The sequence below is a fragment of the Arvicola amphibius genome, chromosome 8 (assembly GCF_903992535.2).
Source record: "Arvicola amphibius chromosome 8, mArvAmp1.2, whole genome shotgun sequence".
Lineage (NCBI taxonomy): Eukaryota > Metazoa > Chordata > Mammalia > Rodentia > Cricetidae > Arvicola > Arvicola amphibius.
The window spans coordinates 76,392,473-76,412,417 of NC_052054.1; the positions used below are offsets into that span (position 1 = coordinate 76,392,473).

Genomic DNA, 19,945 nt, shown 5'->3' on the forward strand with positions numbered 1-19,945 from the left:
AAATGTAGAGGAGTTAAGAGAAGGAAGGAAAATGTTGGCAAGACACCAGGACAGCCTTTCAGAAGCAGGTTCAAAGACAGAGGAGGATACAGAAGAAAAGTGCACGGTAATAAGGAACAAAAAAGGAGAAAAGAAAGATATAAAAGAAAAAGAGGATCCTAAGATAAATAAACCTTCAGCACCTCCCCTGTATCCGGTGCTGGATGAATTCGCAGCCTTGCGGCTGGCTGAAGAGGAGCTGGTAGAGGCAGAGGAGGAGAGCTTAGAGGAGGAAGATGCACGTTATGAGGAGGAGAGATATGGGCCAGCTCTAAAAGTGCCCACTAGAGAGTTTCCCCCTCCTTACGTGCAGCCCAGGAGTAGCTGCCATTTCATCGACAGGGGCACTCTTGCGCAGTTAGCTGTGCATTATCCACCTTCAGTGGTGGTATTTCCTGTTTTTGAGGATCAAAATCAACAAAGATATCATGAGCCAGTCCCTTATAAAGAGTTAAAAGATTTAGTGGAAGCGGCAAAGACTTATGGAGCTAATGCGCAGTATACCCGCACATTACTGACTCGGTTGACCACCAGAGCTATGACACCAACAGATTGGTGGGAAATTGCTAGAGCATGCCTTTCTACAGGTCAATATCTAGATTATAGATCTATAGTGGTAGAAGCTGCTCACACTCAGGCTCGAGTAAATGCGCAAACGCCAAATCGAGCTCCCTGGAATGCAGACATGTTATTAGGGCAAGGGCAATGGACGGCTAATCAAACAGCCTATCCAGTGGAGGTATATCAACAAATTAATGAAATTTACACAAGAGCATGGAAAATGATACCAAAAAGAGGTGAAGTGACGGGTAACCTTACTAAAATTATTCAAGGCCCTACTGAACCTTTTTCGGAGTTTGTGGCTCGCATGATGGAAGCCGCAGGGAAGGTGTTTGGTGAAGCCGAAGAAGCTATGCCTTTGGTTCAGCAGTTAGTGTTTGAACAGGCTACTAAAGAATGTAAGAGAGCCATCATGCCATGGAAAAATAAAGGACTGGATGCTTGGCTTAAGGCCTGCCGAGAGATAGGCGGCCCTCTAACTAATGCTGGCCTAGCGGCTGCTATGCTAGCAGTCTCCAGGGGGCAGGGAAGATCAGGTACCTGCTTTAATTGCGGGAAGCCGGGGCATGTACGAAAAAATTGCCCCCAAGGCACACATAAAAAGAGCCAAGGTCAGAGACAGCCGGGCACATGCCCGCGGTGCAAAAAGGGAAAACACTGGGCAAATGAGTGTCGATCCGTAAAGGATATCAATGGACAGCCCATACCTAATGCAACATCAGCCATGTCAAAAAACGGGCAGAAGGGCCCACTACCCCAGGGCCCGAGAATTTATGGGGCAATTCAGGAGCCAAACATGAGACCACCCCAGTCATCAGAAGGGCCACCACAGGCTCCGCAGGGTTGGACCTCCGTGCCACCACCGGATTGGTACTGACTCAGAGTATGGGTGTTCAAGCTATAGACACAGATATGTCAGGACCTCTAGAGGAAGGAACAGTGGGATTAGTTTTAGGAAGATCCTCTAGTACTCTTAGAGGGTTATTAGTGCTACCTGGAGTGATCGACCCTGACTACAAAGGCATTATTAAGGTAATGTGTCATTCTCCGTTTGGCATCATTTCGATTGCACCCGGAGATCGTATTGCACAATTGTTAATTCTTCGATCAGACCATGAAAAATTTCCCTCTTATGAGAAAGAGAGGGGCAAGCGAGGGTTCGGCTCCTCTGGGGTTGAACTAGCATGCTTGTCTATAGGACTTGATGATCGCCCCATGTGTACCCTAGAAATAGAAGGAAAGCTCTTTACGGGCCTATTGGATACCGGAGCGGACAGAAGTGTGATGCGTAAACAGGATTGGCCGAAGAGGTGGCCGTTACAGACGGCTGCACAAACCTTACAGGGTCTAGGATATCAAAATACTCCAGATATGAGTGCTAAGCAATTGCATTGGAGGATGGAACACAGTCAAGGCATTTTTCAGCCTTTTGTCATAGACCTTCCTTTAAATTTATGGGGAAGGGATGTACAACAACAATTAAAATTGATAATTACCAATGATTATTCTCAAGTGAGTAAAGATGTCATGAAGGCACAAGGCTTTGTACCAGGAAAAGGGCTGGGGGCTCGCCTTCAAGGACGAAGTGATCCCGTGTTGCCCACTCCCAAATCTGATCGGAAGGGCTTGGGTTTTTCCTAGGGGCCACTGATGATGCGTTACGCATCCCCTGGGGCACAGATACACCCGTTTGGGTGCCTCAGTGGCCCCTGTCTATGGAAAAGCTCCAGGCCGCACACATATTAGTTAAAGAACAACTTCAGCTTGGTCATATTGAACCTTCTGTGTCTCCTTGGAATTCCCCTATTTTCATCATAAAAAAGAAGTCAGGAAAATGGAGGCTGCTGCATGACCTTAGAGCAGTTAATGCACAAATGCAACTCATGGGATCTGTCCAAAGAGGGTTGCCTCTTTTAAGTGCTTTACCAAGAGATTGGCCTGTTTTTGCCATAGATGTTAAGGATTGCTTCTTTTCTATACCCTTGCATGTTTTAGATAAACATCGTTTTGCATTTACTGTTCCCTCTATAAATCACGAACAGCCTGATGAACGCTATCAATGGAAGGTCTTACCACAGGGTATGGCCAACAGTCCCACCATGTGCCAGCTATACGTGGATCAGGCGTTACAACCAGTGAGACGTAGTTTTCCAAAAGTTAGGCTGATCCATTACATGGATGATATCCTATTGGCAGCAAAACAAGAGCATATGCTAGAACGGGCATTAGTTGCCCTGGAGGCATCCTTAAAACAAAAGGGGCTGATTATTGCCGCCGATAAGATTCAAAAGACAAGTATTATAGAGTTTTTAGGAGCCCATGTTACCCCAAAACAGATTTTTCCACAAAAAATTTGCATTCGCACATCACATTTACGCACTTTAAATGATTTTCAAAAATTGCTCGGAGATATAAATTGGCTGAGAGGATATCTCCCCATTACCCGTGAAGCTTTGCAGCCGTTGTTCTCAATATTAGAAGGAAATCCTGATGTAACGTCACCTAGAGAGCTTACACCCAAGGGAAAAGAAGCATTAAAGATAGTGGAAAAGGCCATAGAACAAGCGCAGGTTCTTCGGTTTGATCCAGAACAACCATTATTGCTTTGCATTCTGCGCACTGTTGGTCATCCTACTGGAGTATTGTGGCAGACAGGCCCGATTTGGTGGATACATGGTCATACACTTGGTTCACGCACGTTAAGCTATTATCCTGATTTAGTGGCACAACAGGCATTATTGGGAGTGAAGTTCAGCTTGACCACCTTTGGAAAAATGCCAGAGAAGTTAATATTGCCCTATACCAAAGATCAAATTGAAGTTTTGACAGGGACTACTGATGATTGGGCCGTATTGATTTCCTCATATTCAGGCGTTATTGATAATCATTATCCGTCTGATAAATTGCTGTCCTTTATGGCACAGAATGTTGTATATTTTCCAAAGATTACCAGTGCTTCTCCTTTGAATAATGGCTTGACTATTTTTACTGATGGGTCCAAAACTGGAATTGGAGCCTATATGGTATATGGCTCCCCGCCTGTTACTCTGAAATTTCGCTCTGGAGCACCCCAAGTCGTGGAGTGTCAAGTAGTGTTGGAGGTCTTTAAGGCCTTTCCCCATCAGCCTTTTAATTTGTATTCTGATTCATGCTATGTAGTTAATGCTGTAAAACATCTGGAAGTGGCTGCATATGTTAAACCTAGTAGCATGGTTGCATCTTTGTTATTACAAATTCAGAATTGTATAATTCAACGTGCTAAACCATTTTTTATCGGTCATATTAGAGCTCATTCCGGTCTTCCTGGACCTATGACTGAAGCTAATGATATGGTTGATAGGGCTACCAGGGAAATGGCTTTAGTTGCCCTGGATCCTATGCAATCGGCTGAACAATTTCATAGAAAGTTTCATGTGCCTGCAAATACCCTTCGCCTTAAGTTTAATATTACTCGCGACCAAGCGCGTGAGATAGTTAAACAATGTTCCTCCTGTGTGATTTTTCATCATCCGCCTCATATTGGGGTTAATCCACGTGGGTTAAAGCCACTTACCCTTTGGCAGATGGATGTTACTCATGTTTCAGAATTTGGCAAACAAAAATATTTGCATGTTTCTGTGGACACTTGTTCAGGTGTTATACATGCCACCCCGTTATGTGGTGAAAAGGTCCTTAACGTAAGGACCCATTGCCTAGAAGCCTGGGCTGCTTGGGGCAAGCCTTATTCTTTAAAAACTGATAATGGCCCGGCATATGCCTCTAAAAGTTTTCAACAGTTCTGCTCTATTTTTGAAATTAATCATACTACTGGTTTGCCCTATAATCCACAAGGACAAGGCATCGTGGAAAGGGCTAACCGCACCATTAAGGAATTGCTTCAAAAACAAAAAGGGGGAATAGCCGAGGGCGCATCCCCGCGAGATAGAATATCTCTCGCTCTCTTTACATTTAATTTTTTGACCTTGGATTCCAATGGCTGTTCAGCCGCGGAAAGACATATGGACCACAGACACAGAAATACAGAATTAGTAAAATGGAAGGATGTAATTGATAACAAATGGTATGGACCGGACCCTGTGATACAGAGGTCCAGGGGAGCTGTTTGTGTCTTTCCTCAGAATCGGCCAGATCCGGTGTGGATCCCTACCAGACTGACAAGGATCGTGACAACACTGGAACAGCCTGACGAAGAGCAAGGAGATGTTGCTGCTCCTGATCCTGTTGGTGAACCTGCCGGTTCCAGTTGAATCTGAAGAATCTTATTTCTGGGCTGTGGCCCGTACATGGCCCATTCCAATTCCTGTTCACAATGAGTCCACAATATTGCCACAATTTTTTGTTGATAGTTGCCAATTGAACTTAGTTTGCAAAAAGGTGGATGCTCAGGAACAGAAATTTAATCAAACTGTAGTGCCCCTAGCAGGAACTTTATGTTTTACCACAAATCAGAGCACTTCTATCTCAGATTGCATCTTGCTAGATGCTATGAATCTTACTGTAGCTAGAGATCCATTTTTAGAAGATACCCCTAATTTTTTGAGAAAGGCCATTAGCGTAGCCCTGCCTCAGGTCAGATCTGGAGCTAAATCTGGATCTGGCTCCTATTCCGGTTCCAATGATACTGTTAATGTTACCACTTATGGGATCAGTTGCAACCTTACAACGCCCAATTGGGTACAGGTTAGCAAGGTTAATAATAGTGATTCACAGGTTGGCAATAGTAATCATACTAGTAATAATATTTTTTCTTGGTCTGTCCCTAGATGCTCTGGTAATGATTTGAGCTATCCCCCTGAATTTGTGGATTGCAGAGGACGATATGATAAGTTTTACAATAATTCTGGATGGGTTCTTAGGAATCTTAACCATTTTAAGGTTAAAAGAAAACTTATGATAAAGGTTGGATCACCCTTTACACCATGGATACTTATGAATTCCAGAGGAGCTATAACTGAGTTGTCTCCATTTGCTACATTTGTTCGCTCTGGAATAATTATGTTAAATAATTATACAGGGATTATGAATCACACTTCTAAAGAAATTAATATAACTAGTGTAGAGAAAAAACATAATACTACTCTACGGCAAACCAGAGTTTGCCTGGATCCTCCCTTTGTCTGGCTTTTGTTTAATACTACAGGGAGTTCAAATAATACTGCAGTTGATTGCAAGAAGGATAATTGCTCTCTGTCACAATGTTGGAATTTCTACCATTCAGGTGCGATTGTTATGCGCATCCCTACCTTTGTGTTTTTGCCTGTAAAAGCCAATCCTAAGAACTTCCCATTAGCCACCCTGGTTCGCCGGAAAAGGGATTTTGGCATTACAGCAACTATTGTGACGGCTATTGCAGTGTCTGCTGCTGCAGCTGTTACTGCAGGAGTAGCTATGGCCAATCAAGTTCAGACAGTTACTTTTATCAATTCCGTGGTTCAAAAAACCTCGGACGCTATGTATATACAAGAAAAGATTAACCATCAATTAATGTCAGGTATTTTATTGTTAAATAAGAGAGTTGATTTGGTGGAAAGAAATATGTTAAAAATGTTTGATATAGTTACCTTTGGTTGTGTAGATCGTACTAAGCATTTGTGTGTTACCCCCTATACTGCTACCCTTAATGAATCCCGAGCGATTTCTCAATATCTAAATGGCAATTGGACAAGGGAATTGGAACAATTGCAAGCAAATTTTAGTTTGAAGATTTTGGCTTTGAATCAAACCCAGGCGACTATGGTTTCGCTGGGGGAATTTACAGATTGGCTGGTAGATACCTTTTCATATATTAAGGAATGGGCAGGGGTTGGCGTGCTAGGATTAATATTAACTTCGGGAGTGATATTGGCGTTGTTTCTGATTCTAAGGCTGATTCGGGTAAGGAAACGGGAAAAGGTGGCCATTGCTCGTGCCCTCGCAGCCTTGGAGGCCGGTAACTCCCCCCAAGCTTGGATCAGCATCTTACAGGACTCCTGACCCTAATCCCTGCTTTTGCACCCGAAGGCCATTGAGCCATTGCACTCGGAAAGAGGGATCGATGAGGTTCCCCTGAATCTGGGGATGTGTTGTCCTGGACAGGAGGTTTTGCACCTAAGAGTGCACTGAGTAGATCCACTCAGGAGATCATGACCTTATGCATATGGGTAGTCCCGCTTATTTTTCCCATCCCTGAGAAAAACGGGACATGTCTACATTTTCAGGGTAAGGTCCTCTGACCTCAGCCTTGACTGTCTTTTAAATTTCATAAAATTAAAAGGGGGGAACTGTGGCGGCCGCACTTACATTTGCCATTACAAGATGGCGCCGAGGGCTAAAGTAAACAAGTATGTGGCGCGAACTTTTCGCGCCACATCTGCCTGGCAACAGGTTTCCACCAATCCTTTTCTGCCACGTCACCTAATCAGTAGACACGCCCCGTCCTCCTCTATATAAGCCGCCACCCAGCCCGGCTCGGGGCCCCCTGCTTCCAGCTCTCCCTCAACCAAGCAGCGCTTCATTAAAGTGTGATCAGAGAAGAATCCTGTGTCGGTGGTGATCTTTCCCTGCTGGTCAGGGTTCGCTCGCTCGCCGCACTTTCCTTTAGTAACCGACTCATCCATTGCTTGGCTGACTTACACATTCACATTCTAAGAATCTGAAATCGATGTGATGTTGTTGTGAGTTTGTCTGCTGCGGCTCATGTGTGGAGGTGGGGGGACAACTTTGTGCAGTTGGGTCTCTCCTGCACATTCACACGGGTTCTGATGTCAAAGCCAGGCTGTCAGGATGGAAATCAATGCATCTGCTGACTAAGCCATCTTAATGGCCAAAGTATTCACCGATGTATTCATATTTAGTATTCAGTTATACACAGATTAATTTACTTTCCTTTCATTCCTGAGAATATAGCCTCAGGTTATTTGTCTGGATTTTTAAAATGGTTTTTAGTAGTGTACATTGTTGTTTTGTCTGCATATATGTCTGTGTGAGGGGGTCACATTCTCTGGACCTGGAGTCACAGTGTGAGTTGCCATGTGAGTGCTGGGGATTGAACCCTGGTCCTCTGAATGAGTGACTGGTGCCCTTAACCATTGAGACATCTCTCCAGCTCCCTGAATTTTAAAATATAAATTCCATGCAAAGATCTCTCTCTCTCTCTCTCTCTCTCTCTCTCTCTCTCTCTCTCTCTCTCTCTCTCTGTGTGTGTGTGTGTGTGTGTGTGTGTGTGATGCAGGAACACAAATTATATCATTATATTTCAAATATGGAGAATTCTTACCATCTCTCTCTCCAGCCTTCCCGCAGACTGATAGGTGAAAAGAGCCCTTTGCTGTGGGTTTTCCTTTTCTTTCTGTTATGAGCAAGGTTGGACCTTTGGAGATAGTCTCTAACATAGGCGTGGCTGGAGAGAAGCACAGGTGTGCATGCCCTAGAATGCTCTGTGTCTTTCTCAACAGAGTCTCCTGGCTCTGCACTGTTCCTACGCTATTGGCTCACAGAAAACAGGGTCTCTGTGCATTGCCTCCGTGAAGGGATGGACATTCCATGTTGTCTTCCTTTCTGTGCAGGAAAAGTCCAAAAGGAGATCGATGAGGTGATCGGCTCACACCGCCCACCAACCCTTGATGACCGCACCAAAATGCCTTACACTGATGCGGTCATCCACGAGATTCAGAGATTTGCAGATCTTGTCCCGATTGGAGTGCCACACAAAGTCACCAAAGACACTTTGTTCCGAGGGTACCTGCTCCCCAAGGTGAGACCAGCTGCGATTCCACATCTCTATGCCATGGTCATCCTCCATTCTCCCAATCACCACTCTAGGCCTGTTTGTGGTTTCCCAGCATTCTGTGGTTCTCTAAGGACTGACTGTCTGCAAATGGGAGCCAGGGTATGCTAATATCATTGCCTCTCACAATGTCTCCTAGAACACTGAAGTGTACCCCATCCTGAGTGCAGCTCTCCATGACCCACGGTACTTTGAACAACCAGATGCCTTCAATCCTGAGCACTTCCTGGATGCCAATGGGGCTCTGAAGAAAAATGAAGCTTTTATGCCCTTTTCTATAGGTGAGAGGGACCTGTGCTTCCTTTCCCAGACACTAGAGGGCAGGCTCATCCTCCAGGATACAAGACTAGGTCCATGATTACCTAGTGCTGTTCTGGCTGCCAAATTTGCCTGAACCCTCACTTTCATCCTGGTTACTGTCCCATGACGCGAATATTGACTTAAGGAGCATTCTACTGAGGAGGATTTTGGAGAAGTATTTAAAAGCCTTTAAACTCGAGCAATTAATTTTCTTTCCAATTTAATTTTTAGGGGAAAATCTTTTTAAAGGAGTGAAAACATTTGTCTTTACGCATGACTAAATGCCTAACAGAAGAGAGTAAAGGATGTTCACAGAGAACAAAATGGATTAAATGCCAACAAGGTCTTTCCTGCCCCTGCCAACAATAAATAACAGATTAATTAATAGAGGGGATGGGAGCACAGATATTCCCAGGTCAGGATGTCCAAGATATCTTTAAAGCCAGCGTAGTAAATCCCACGTAAAGTCCTCAAAAGAGCAGAAGACAGTTTCCCCACTGTAGAAAGTGCAGTGATGGAAATCTGTCAATTCTTCTCAGTTGCATCAAAGCCATCCAATGTGTTCCTCTGCCTGTTAGACTTCTGCTATTTTTCTTTTTCCCTTTTATTAAAAATAGACTCTTTCCTCATACAATATATACTGATTACAGTTTCCCCTTCCCTCTCCTCCTCAGAGTCTCCCCCCGGATCCACTCCTTTCTGTCTCTCATTAGAAAAGAACAGGCTTCTAAGTGATAACAGCCAAACATGATGAAATAAAATATAAGATAAAACAAAATCCATCACTCCAATGTTATACAGTGCAAACCAACAGAAGGAGCCGAGCCCAAGAGAAGGCGCTAGGACCAGAGACCACTCATTCGCACACTCGGGAACCCATGGGAACACTAAAAGGAAAGCTCTAGGATGTGCACAGAGGACCTGGTGCAGCCCCGAGCAGGCCCTGTGCCTGCTGCCTCAGTCTGCGTTCATACGAGCTTTGCTCAGCTGGTTCAGAGCCTCGTTCTCTTGGTGTCCTGCATCCCCTCTGACTCTTACCCTCTGTCTCCTTCCTCTTCCTCTGGGTGCTCTGAGCTCTGAGGGGAGGGTTTTGACAAAGATTTTCCATTTAGATCTCTGTGTTCCAAGGTTTCTCTGTCTGTGAAACATCTGGCTGTGTCTCTCTGAATTTGTTTCCATCTCTGCAGGGGGAAGCTTCTCTGGCGATGGCTGAATAAGGAGGGCTCTGATCTATGAGTGTAGCAGATTTCTTTAAGGAATTTATTCATTTCCTTTTAAGGACCTTTATAATCTATATAAGGTTTTTTAAAGATCTTTTTCTTGAACTTCGTTTATGTTGGAATGATCAGGGTCAGCTATGGTACAGTTGCTGGGCTCTCATAGAGACACATTGCCCTGGCTGTTACTGATTGTGTTTTTATGCTGGAATCCAGGAATCTGGTTTTGGGGTGATTCTAGGTCTAGGTGCCGATCTCTGGGTTTGTCTTTGTTGGGTGGGTGTTTGCTTTCTTGGTTTCTGGGTTTTAGGTGAGCATGATGGCTGTGTGTTGCCTCATAGGAAACTTTCTGTGGACCTGTTTCCCTGTCCTGCCCAGCTGGTGTGTTCCCAGGGAGTGCCTGCTGGTGTTGGAGCCTGGGATAATGGGAGGAGTTGGGGGAAGGAAGATTGGAGGAGAAGATCTCTGTGATTCATTGGGGATGGGGTCAGGGAGGCAAGGGAGGACACACCAGGCATTCTGCTGCAGAGCTGGGGATGACCCTGGCAGGGGTTGGAGCTGAATCTGGAGGAGCAGAAGGAGAGGCATGGATCCTCTGTCAGTCTATCTGCTTCCTTAGCAGGAGAGGTCTTTAGGCCTGTAAGGGGTACCTTCTGGGGAAGATCTGGGGATCCACAGGAGACGGGGGAGGGGGGTTGGAAGGTTGTAAGAAGATTTCCATTGCAGAGTTGGGGTAGACTCTATGGATTAGATCTTGGGGAACAGAGGGAGAGGTGAAGATCTGCAGTCAGCCTACCTCACCCAGGGCAGGAGTGGCCTGTGGGTTAGCAGAGAGAGTGCGAATTCATTTTCTTAAGAAACAACAGCAATAACAAGTGACATCAAGTATGGACTGCCATGAGATGGGTCGGGTCTTCTGGTTAGGGAAACATTTTTTTTAAATTTTTTTACTACTTTAAAAATCATACCAATCAAAATTTCCACTTCCTCCCCTCCTTTCACTTCCCTCCCACTCCCCCAACACACCCTGCCCCCACAACCCTCGGGTCCTAAGAGAGGTCAAGGGACCCTGCTCTGTGGGAAGTACAAGGCCCTCCCCACTACATCCAGACTGAACAAGGTATGAATCCAAAGAGAATAGGATTCCAACAAGCCAATACATGCAGTAGAGACAAATCCCAGTGTCATTGTCATTGGCCCCTCAGTCTGCCCCAGCTGTCAACCACATTCAGAGGGACCAGTTTGATCCCATGCTCATTCATTCCCAGTCCAGCTGAAGTTGGTGAGCTCCCATTAGCTCAGGCACACAGTCTCAGTGGGTGAACCCCTCGTGGTCCTGATTTCCTTGCTCATATTCTCCCTCCTTCTGCTCTTCAGTTGGACCTTGGAAGGTTAGCCTAGTGCTCCGATGTGGGTCTCTGTCTCTGTCTCCATCTGTTGCCTGACGAAGGTTCTATGGTGATATTCAAGATAGACATCAGTCTGACTACAGGACAAAGCCAGTTTAGGCACCCTCTCTTCCACTGCCCAGGGTCCTAGCTGGGGTCATCCCCATGGACTCCTGGGATCCCCTCCAGAGCCAAGCCTCTTGCCAACCCCAAAATGGCTCCCTCAATTAAGTATCTCTTTCCCTACTCCCATATCTGTCCTTCCTCCATCTCAACCATCCTGCTCCCCCAAATTCTCCCTAATCCTCCCCTTCTGCCTCTCCCTCCCCCTTTCCCCTTCCATCTACCCACCATGCACCCAACTTTTGCCAGGCGATCTTGTCTGCTTCCAATTTCCAGGTGGATCTATATATGTTTTTCTTTGGGTTCACCTCATTAATTAGCTTCTCTAGGATCACGAACTATAGGCTCAATGTTTTTTGTTTATGGCTAGAATCCATTAATGAGTGAATAAAAAAAAATTTTATAATTTTGGGTCTCAGTTATCTCACTCAGGATAGTGTTTTCTACTTCCACCCATTTGCATGCAAAATTCAAGATGTCATTGTTTTTTACCGATGAGTAGCACACTAATGTGTAGATGTGCCACATTTTTTATCCATTCTGCACTTGAGGGGCATCTAGGTTGTTTCCAGGTTCTGGCTATTACAAATAATGCTGCTATGAACATAGTTGAAGAAATGCTTTTGTAGTATGATAGGGCATCTTTTGGGTATATCCCCAAGAATGGAATTGCTGGATCCCGAGGTAGGGACTCCCAATTTTCTGAGAAACTGCCACACTGATTTCAAAGTGGTTGCACAAGTTTGCATTCCCCGCAGCAATGGATGAGTGTTCCCCTTAATCCACATCTTCTTCAGCATAAGCTATCATTGGTGTCTTTGTTTTTAGCCTTTCTGACAGGTGTAAGATGGTATCTCAAAGTTGTTTTGATTTGCATTTCCCTGAAAGCTAAGGAAGATGAACATGTCCTTAAGAATCTTTTGGCCTTTTGAAATTCTTCTGTTGAGACTTCTCTGTTCAGTTCAGTACCCCATTTTTTAATTGGGTTATTTAGAATTTTAATGTCTAGTTTCTTGAGGTCTTTATATATTTTGGAGATCAGTCCTTTGTCTGATGTGGGGTTGGTGAAGATCTTCTCCCATTCAGTAGGTTGCCTTTTTGTCTTAACGTTTGTGTCCTTTGCTTTACAGAAGCTTCTCAGTTTTAGGAGGTCCCACTTATTCATTGTTGCTCTTATTTTCTGTGCTACTGGGGTTATATGTAGGAAGTGGTCTCCAGTGCCCATGCACTGAAGGCTACTTCCCACTTTCTCTTCTATCAGGTTCAGTGTGGCCATATTTATATTGAGGTCTTTAATCCATTTGGACTTTAGTTTTGTGCATGGTGATAGATATGGATCTATATTTATTCTTCTACAGGTTGACATCCAGTTATGCTAGCACCATTTGTTAAAGATGTTTTCTTTCTTCCTTTGTATAAGTTTAGCTTCTTTGTCAAAAATCAGGTGTTCATAGGTTTGTGGATTAATATCTGGGTCCTCGATTTGATTCCATTGGTCAACGTTTCTGTTTTGATGCTAATACCAAGCTGTTTTCATTACTGTAGCTATGTAATAGAGTTTGATGTCAGGGATGGTAATGCCTTCGGAAGTTCCTTCATTGTATAGGATTGTTTTGGCCATCCTGGATTTTTTCATTTTTCCATATGAAGCTGATTATTGTTCTCTCAAGGTCTGCGAAGAATTTTGTTGGGATTTTAATGGGGATTAAATTGAATCTATAGATTGCCTTTAGTAGAATTGCTATTTTTACTTTGTTGATCCTACCAATCCAAGAACATGGGAGCTCTTTCCATTTTCTGGTATCCTCTTCAATTTCTTTCTTCAAAGACTTAAAGTTCTTGTCAAATAGATCTTTCACTTCCTTGGTTAGTGTTACCCCACGATACTTTATGCTATTTGTGGTTATTGTAAAAGGTGATGTTTCTCTGATTTTCCTCTCAGCTTCTTTATCCTTTGTGTATAGGAGAGCTACTGATTTTTTTGAGTTGATCTTGTATCCTGCCACATCACTGAAGGTATTTATCAGCTGCAGGTGTTCTCTGGTAGAGTTTTTGGGGTCACGTATATACACTATCATATCATCTGCAAATAATAAAAGTTTGACTTCCTCCTTTCCAATTTGAATACCCTTGATCTCCTTATGTTGTCTTATTGCTATTGCTATAACTTCAAGCAAAATATTGAAGAGTTATGGAGAGAGTGGACAGCCTTGTCTTGTTCCTGATTTTGGTGGAATTGCTTTGAGTTTCTCTTTGTTTAATTTGATGTTAACTGACGGCTTGATGTATACTGCTTTTATTATATTTAGATATGATCTTTGTATTCCAGATCTCTCCAACACTTTTATCATAAAAGGTGTTGAATTTTGTCAAATGCTTTTTCACCATCTAATGAAATGATCACATGTTTTTTCTTTCAGTTTATTTATATGATGTATTACATTGATAGATTTTTATATGTTGAACCAGCCTTGCATCTCTGGGATTAAGCCTACTTGATCACAATGGATGATTGTTTTGATGTGTTCTTAGATTTGGTTTTCTAGCATTTTATTGAGAATTTTTGCATCCATGTTCATGAGTGAGATTGGTCTGTAATTCTCTTTCTTGCTTGAGTCTTTGTGTGCTTTTCATATCATGATAACTGTAGCTTCATAAAGAGTTTGGCAATGACTCTCCTGTTTCTGTTTTGTGGAACACATTAAGGAGTATAGGTATTATCTCTTCTTGGATGTTCTGGTAGAATTTTGCACTAACAACATCTGGCCCTTGGCTTTTTTTTTTTTTTTTTTTTTTTTTTTTTTTTTTTTTTTTTGGTTGGGAGGTTTTTAATGACAGCTTCTATTTAATTTAATTTTTGTCTTGATTTAATTTTGGTATATGGTATTTATCTAAAAACATGTCCATTTCTTTTACATTTTCCAATTTTGTGGAGTACAGGCTTTTGTAGTAAGACTTAATAATTCTCTGAATTTCCTTGGTGTCTGTTGTTATGTCTGCCTTTTCATTTCTGATCTTCTTAAGTTGAGTGTTCTCTCTCTGCCTTTTGATTAGTTTGGATAGGGGTTTGTCAATCTTGTTGATTTTCTCAAAGAACCAGCTCTTTGTTTCATTGATTCTTTGAATTGTTTTCTGTGTTTCTATTTTGTTGAGTTCAGCCCTCAGTTTGATTATTTCCAATCTTCTAGTCCTCCTGGGTGAGTCTGCTTCTTTTTTTTCCTAGAGCTTTCAGGTGTGCTGTTAAGTCTCTAATATGAGCTTTCTCCATTTTGTTTATGTGGGCACTTAGTGCTATAAACTTTCCTCTTAGCACGGCTTTCATAGTGTCCCATAGGTGTGCATATGTTGTGTCTTCATTTTTGTTGAATTCAGGGAAGACTTTAATTTCTTTCTTTATTTTTTCCTTGAGCCAGGTGTGGTTCAATAGTTGACTTTCAGTTTCCATGAGTTTGTTGGCTTTCTGGGGGTGGTATTGTTGTTAAATTCTAAATTTACTCCATGTTGATCTGATAAGATACAGGTGGTTACTTCAATTATTTTGTATCTGTGGATGTTTGCTTTGTTACTGAGTATGTGATCAATTTTTGAGAAAGTTCCATGTGATGCTGAGAAGAAGGTATATTCTTTCCTGTTTGGGTAGAAAGTTCTATAGATGTCTGTGAAGTTCATTTGATTCATTACATCTGTTAGTTCTCTTATTTCTCTGCTAAGTTTCTCTCTGGTTTACCTGTCCATTGGTGAGAGAGTAGTGTTGAAATCTCCTACTATTAGTGTGTTGCATTTGATGTGTACTTTGAGTTCTAGTAATGTTTCTTTTACATAAGGGTGGTTTTATATTAGGGGCATAGATATTCAAGATTGAGACTTCATCTTGATGAATTGTTCCTGTTAAGAGTATAAAGTGTCCTTCTTCATCTCTTCTGATTGATTTTAGCTTGAAATCAATTTTGTTAGATATTAGGGTAGCCACACCTACTTGTTTCTTAGGTCTGTTTGATTGGAAAACCTTTTCCCACCCCTTTACTCTGAAGTAGTGTCTGTCTTTGAGGTTGAGGTGTGTTTCTTGTAAACAGCAGAATGTTGGGTCCTGTTTTTATATCCATTCTCTTAACCTGTGACTTTTTATAGGTGAATTGAGTCCATTGATATTAAGTGATATTAATGACCAGTGGTTGTTAACTCTGCTTATTTTTTGGTGGTAGTGTTTGTGTGTTTCCTTCTTTGAGTTGTGTTGGTGGAGGGTTATCAGATGTCTGTGCTATTGTGTGTGTTGTTAGCTTCCTTGTGTTGAGGTTTTCCTTCTAGTACTTTCTGTAAGGCTGGGTTTGTGGATACATATTGTTTAAGTCTGTTTTTGTCATGGAATATCTTGTTTTCTCCATCGATGGTGAAAGAAAGCTTTGCTGGGTATAGTAGTCTGGGATTGCATCCATGGATTCTTAGTTTCTGCAGCACATCTATCCAAGACCTTCTTGCTTTCATGGTTTCTATTGAGAAATCAGGTGTAATTTTGATAGGTTTACCTTTATATGTTACTTGACATTTTTCCTTTGCAGCTCTTAATATTCTTTCTTTTTTCTATTTGTTTTGTGTTTTGATTATTATATAGTGAGGGGATTTTTTTTGATTCAGTCTATTTGGTGTTTGTAAGTTTCTTGTACCTTCATGGGAATATCCTTCTTTAAGTTGGGAAAAGTTTCTTCTATAATTTTGTTGAATATATTTTCTGGACCTTTGACCTGGAGTTCTTCTCCCTCTTCTAACCCCTACTATTCTTAGGTTTGGTCTTTTCATGGTGTCCCATATTTCCTGGATGTTTTGTGTTAAGAATTTGTTGAATTTGATGTTTTCTTGATCAATGAGTCTATTTCCTCTATACTATCTTCAGTGGCTTAGTTTCTTTCTTCTATCTCTTGTATTCTGTTGATTATACTTGTCTCTATAGTTCCTGTTCATTTACCCAGATTTTCCATATCCAGCCATCCCTCGGTTTGTGTTTTCTTTATTACCTCCATTTCAGTCTTCAAGTCTTGAACTGTTACCTTTACCTGTTTGATTGCTTTCTCTTGGTTGTCTTGGGTATCTTTGAGGACTTTATTAATTTCTTCTAACTTTTTGTTTGTCTTCTTTTCTATTTCTTTAAGGGACTGTTTAAAGGTCTCCATCATTTTCATAAGGTTACATTTAAAGTTGTTTTCTTCTACTTCTTCTGGGTAAGGATGTTCAAGTCTTCCTGTTGCATGCTGGCTGGATTCTGGTGTTACCATGCTGCTTGTCAGGAAGTTGGAGGAATTCTTGCATTGGCGCTTGCCTATCTCTTCATTCAAAGGAGGTCAACAGAGTCTTGGCATCTTGGTTCAATCTTTGCTGTGGCTGACTGTGTACTTGGGAGTTTTTCTTGTTCTGTCCTCTCTATGTCCCCTCAGCACTGGAACAGGCTCTCAGATCCCCTCTGCCCTGAAGCAGGCTGTGTTGGGGTATCAAAGTCCCAGTAGCAGGAACACTCCCCACTGGCTCTCCATACCCCTCAGCCCTGAAGCAGGCTGTATTGGGGGTTCCAAGGACCTTGCAGATGAAAAGATGAGCTTGGGGGCAGGGTGGAATGGGGTAAAGAAAGCCAGCAACAGGGAACACACCCCACTGGATGACCAGAAAAGCTTAGGGAATTGGAGGGGGCCTGGACTCAGTCCCCCGCTGTGACTGTCCCAGAGTGTGGTACTTCAGGCTATCTGGCTGTGTGGCCACTTACTCACCTCTTTGGTTCCTCTCAGCATGGGAGCATGGTGTCTTGCAGGGTTCCAAGGACCTAGCAGATGAAAAGATGGGCTTGGGGGCAGGGTGGAATGGGGTAAAGAAAGCCATCAGCAGGGAATACACCCCACTGAATGGCCAGAAAAGCTTAGGGAATTGTAGGGTGCTGAAAGTTTTCTTCTATAATTTTGTTGAATGTATTTTCTGCACCTTTGAGCAGGAGTTCTTCTCCTTCTTCTATCCCTATTATTCTTAGGTTTGGACTTTTCATGGTGTCCAGATTTCCTGGGTGTTTTGTGTTAAGAATGTTGGATTTTCTGTTTTCTTTGATCAATGAGTCTGTTTACTCTATAGTATCTTCAGTGCCTGAGATTCTTTCTTCTATCTCTTGTATTCTGTTGGTTATACTTTTGTCTCTAGTTCCTGTTCATTTATCCAGATTTTTCCATTTCCAGAATTGGTTTGTGTTTTCTTCATTACCTCCATTTCGATCTTCAAGTCTTGAACTGTTTCCTATACCTGTTTGATTCTTTTTCTTGATTTTCTTGGGTATCATTGAGGGATTTATTAATTTCTCTTAAATTTTTGTTTGTCTTCTCTTCTATTTCTTTAAGGGAGTTTTTCACTTCCTGCTTAATAATGTCTCCATCATTTTTATAAGGTTACGTTTAAAGTCATTTTCTACTTCTTCTGGGTTAGGATGTTCAAGTCTTCCTGTTGCATGTTCGCTGGATTCTGGTGTTATGTTGCTTTTCAGGATGTTGGAGGAATTCTTGCATTGGTGCCTACCCATGTCTTCCTTCAAATGAGGCCAACAGAGTCTTGGCGTCTTGGTCCAATCTTTGCTGTGGCTGACTTGGGAGTTTTTCTTGTTCTGCCTCTCTTAGGTCCTCTCAGCACTGGAGCAGTCTGTGTTGCAGGATTCCTAGGACTTCACAGGTGAAAAAGGTGTCCTTGGGGGCAGGGTGGGTTGGGGGAAAGCCCAGCAGCAGGGACACTCCCAGCTGGCTGGCAAGAAAAGCTAGGGAGTTGTGGAGGGGCCTCTAGGTTCTTGTACACTGGAGAGTGGGTATCTGGCTGTCTGGGCTTGTGGGTGCTGATTTACCACTCAGATTACCTCTGCACTGAAGCAAGCTGTGTTGCAGGGTTCCAAGGACCTCGCAAGTGAAAAGGCAGGCTTTGGGGCAGGGTGGGGATGGGGCAAAGAAAGCCAAGCAAGAGAAACACACCACATTGGATGGCCAGAAAAGCTTTGGGAATTGGGGGGGGGGGACCTGGATTCTGTCCCTCTGGGAAGGTCCCAGAGAGTGGCGTGTCTGGCTGTTGGGCCCTGTGGCCACTGACTTACCTCTCCAGTCCCCTCTGCACTGGAACAGAGTCTGTTGCAGGGTTCCGAGGGTCTCACAGATGAAAAAGCAGGCTTGGAGGCAGGGTGGGATGGGAGAAAGATAGCCCAGCAGCAGGAACACTCCCCGCTGGCTCTCCAGTCTCCTAAGCCCTGAAGCAGACTGTTTTGTGAGTTCCAAGACCTCGCAGGTGAAAATGTGGGCTTGGGGGCTGGGTGGGATGGGGTAAAAAAAGCTCAGCAGTAGGAACACACTCCACCGGATGGCTAGAAAAACTTAGGGAATTGGGGGAGCCTGGATTCTGTCCCCCTGGGAGGTTAGGGATACATTTATGTGTGAGCATGAGGGGGATGGAGTGTGACCTGACACATTTGTCTGTTTGCATTAAATACTCTTTGACGTTTTAAATTGTAAGAGACATCAAAATTAGTAGCATGTATTTGAGCCAAGAACCCATTCATGATGGATAATCCCCTGAACCAGAGAAAGTTCAGTAACAGCTCCAAGCACAAGTTGTCTGTAGACCAGAGGGCTCTGGGCATGGACACACAGCTTGATGGGTGCCAGCTCTGCTTTGGCCTTATTTGGCTATGCTGTTGCAGTTGGCAGCTTGGGATAGGTTAACTGCTGTGAGTGACTGAGATTTGTTCTTTCTTGGAAGACTATAATCTCAAGTTAGTGTGTGGTTCAATTGTCTTTTGTGTTTGTTTAATTTGTTACATACAAAAGCTGCCTCCAGCCAAATTTAATTCAGTTGAATGGACTCTATGGGATGTAAACATGGAATCTTTGTGTTCAGGTTTCTTATCTTTTAGAGAAAGAGAGGTTCTAGAAGGAATTCCTTAATCTTTACTTGTCCCCCTCCACCTTCATGCTAGGGGTGGAGCCCAAGGCTGTGGGTTACCATGTTAAGCAAGTTTTCTTGCAAAGACCCCACACCTCCGGACTCCCCCTTGTGCATCCTAGAAGATGCTCTCCTGCTGAGCATGCCTGTCCTCATCCCCTCACTGAGAGATTTTAGGCAAGTGTTCTCCTGCTGAGCCATGTCTCAGCTAAGAATTGTCTTAGTCTTGAGTTCGAAGTGATTTCAGTCACCCCGGGCTCCAGAATTGTCCATAGAATAGTCCCAAGTGTAGAAAGGCAGGAGTGTGGAGAAGAGGGACAAAGACAAATAAACAATAGAGAGGGAAGGACATCAAGACAGATTCCAATAAAGAGAGGCGCACAGAGACACAAGGAAGCTGCAGTAGGAGGAGATGTGTGGTAGGAATCAGAGTGTGGACAGGAGAGAGAAGAAGAAGATGAGGAACTGAAGGGAAAAAAGGAAGAAGACAGGAAGAGAGGAAAAGGAGGGAAGAGGAAGAGAGAGAAAGACACAACTAGAAATAGACAGAGAAACATGAGGGAAAACTCAGAAGGAACATATGACAAGGTATCCTTAGACAGAGAATTGGG

The 19,945-nt window shown here is 43.1% G+C and overlaps 1 protein-coding gene across 1 annotated transcript in view; it reads left to right on the top strand.

The window, feature by feature from the left end:
• The window catches only part of LOC119820578 (cytochrome P450 2B1-like), a 39,089-nt gene that overhangs the window by 16,358 nt on the left and 2,786 nt on the right, over positions 1–19,945 (top strand). Inside the window, exons 7-8 of the mRNA XM_038339055.1 lie at positions 8,145–8,332; positions 8,505–8,646. Coding sequence (XP_038194983.1) covers positions 8,145–8,332; positions 8,505–8,646 — 330 coding nt within the window. The remainder of the gene's footprint in view (positions 1–8,144; positions 8,333–8,504; positions 8,647–19,945) is intronic.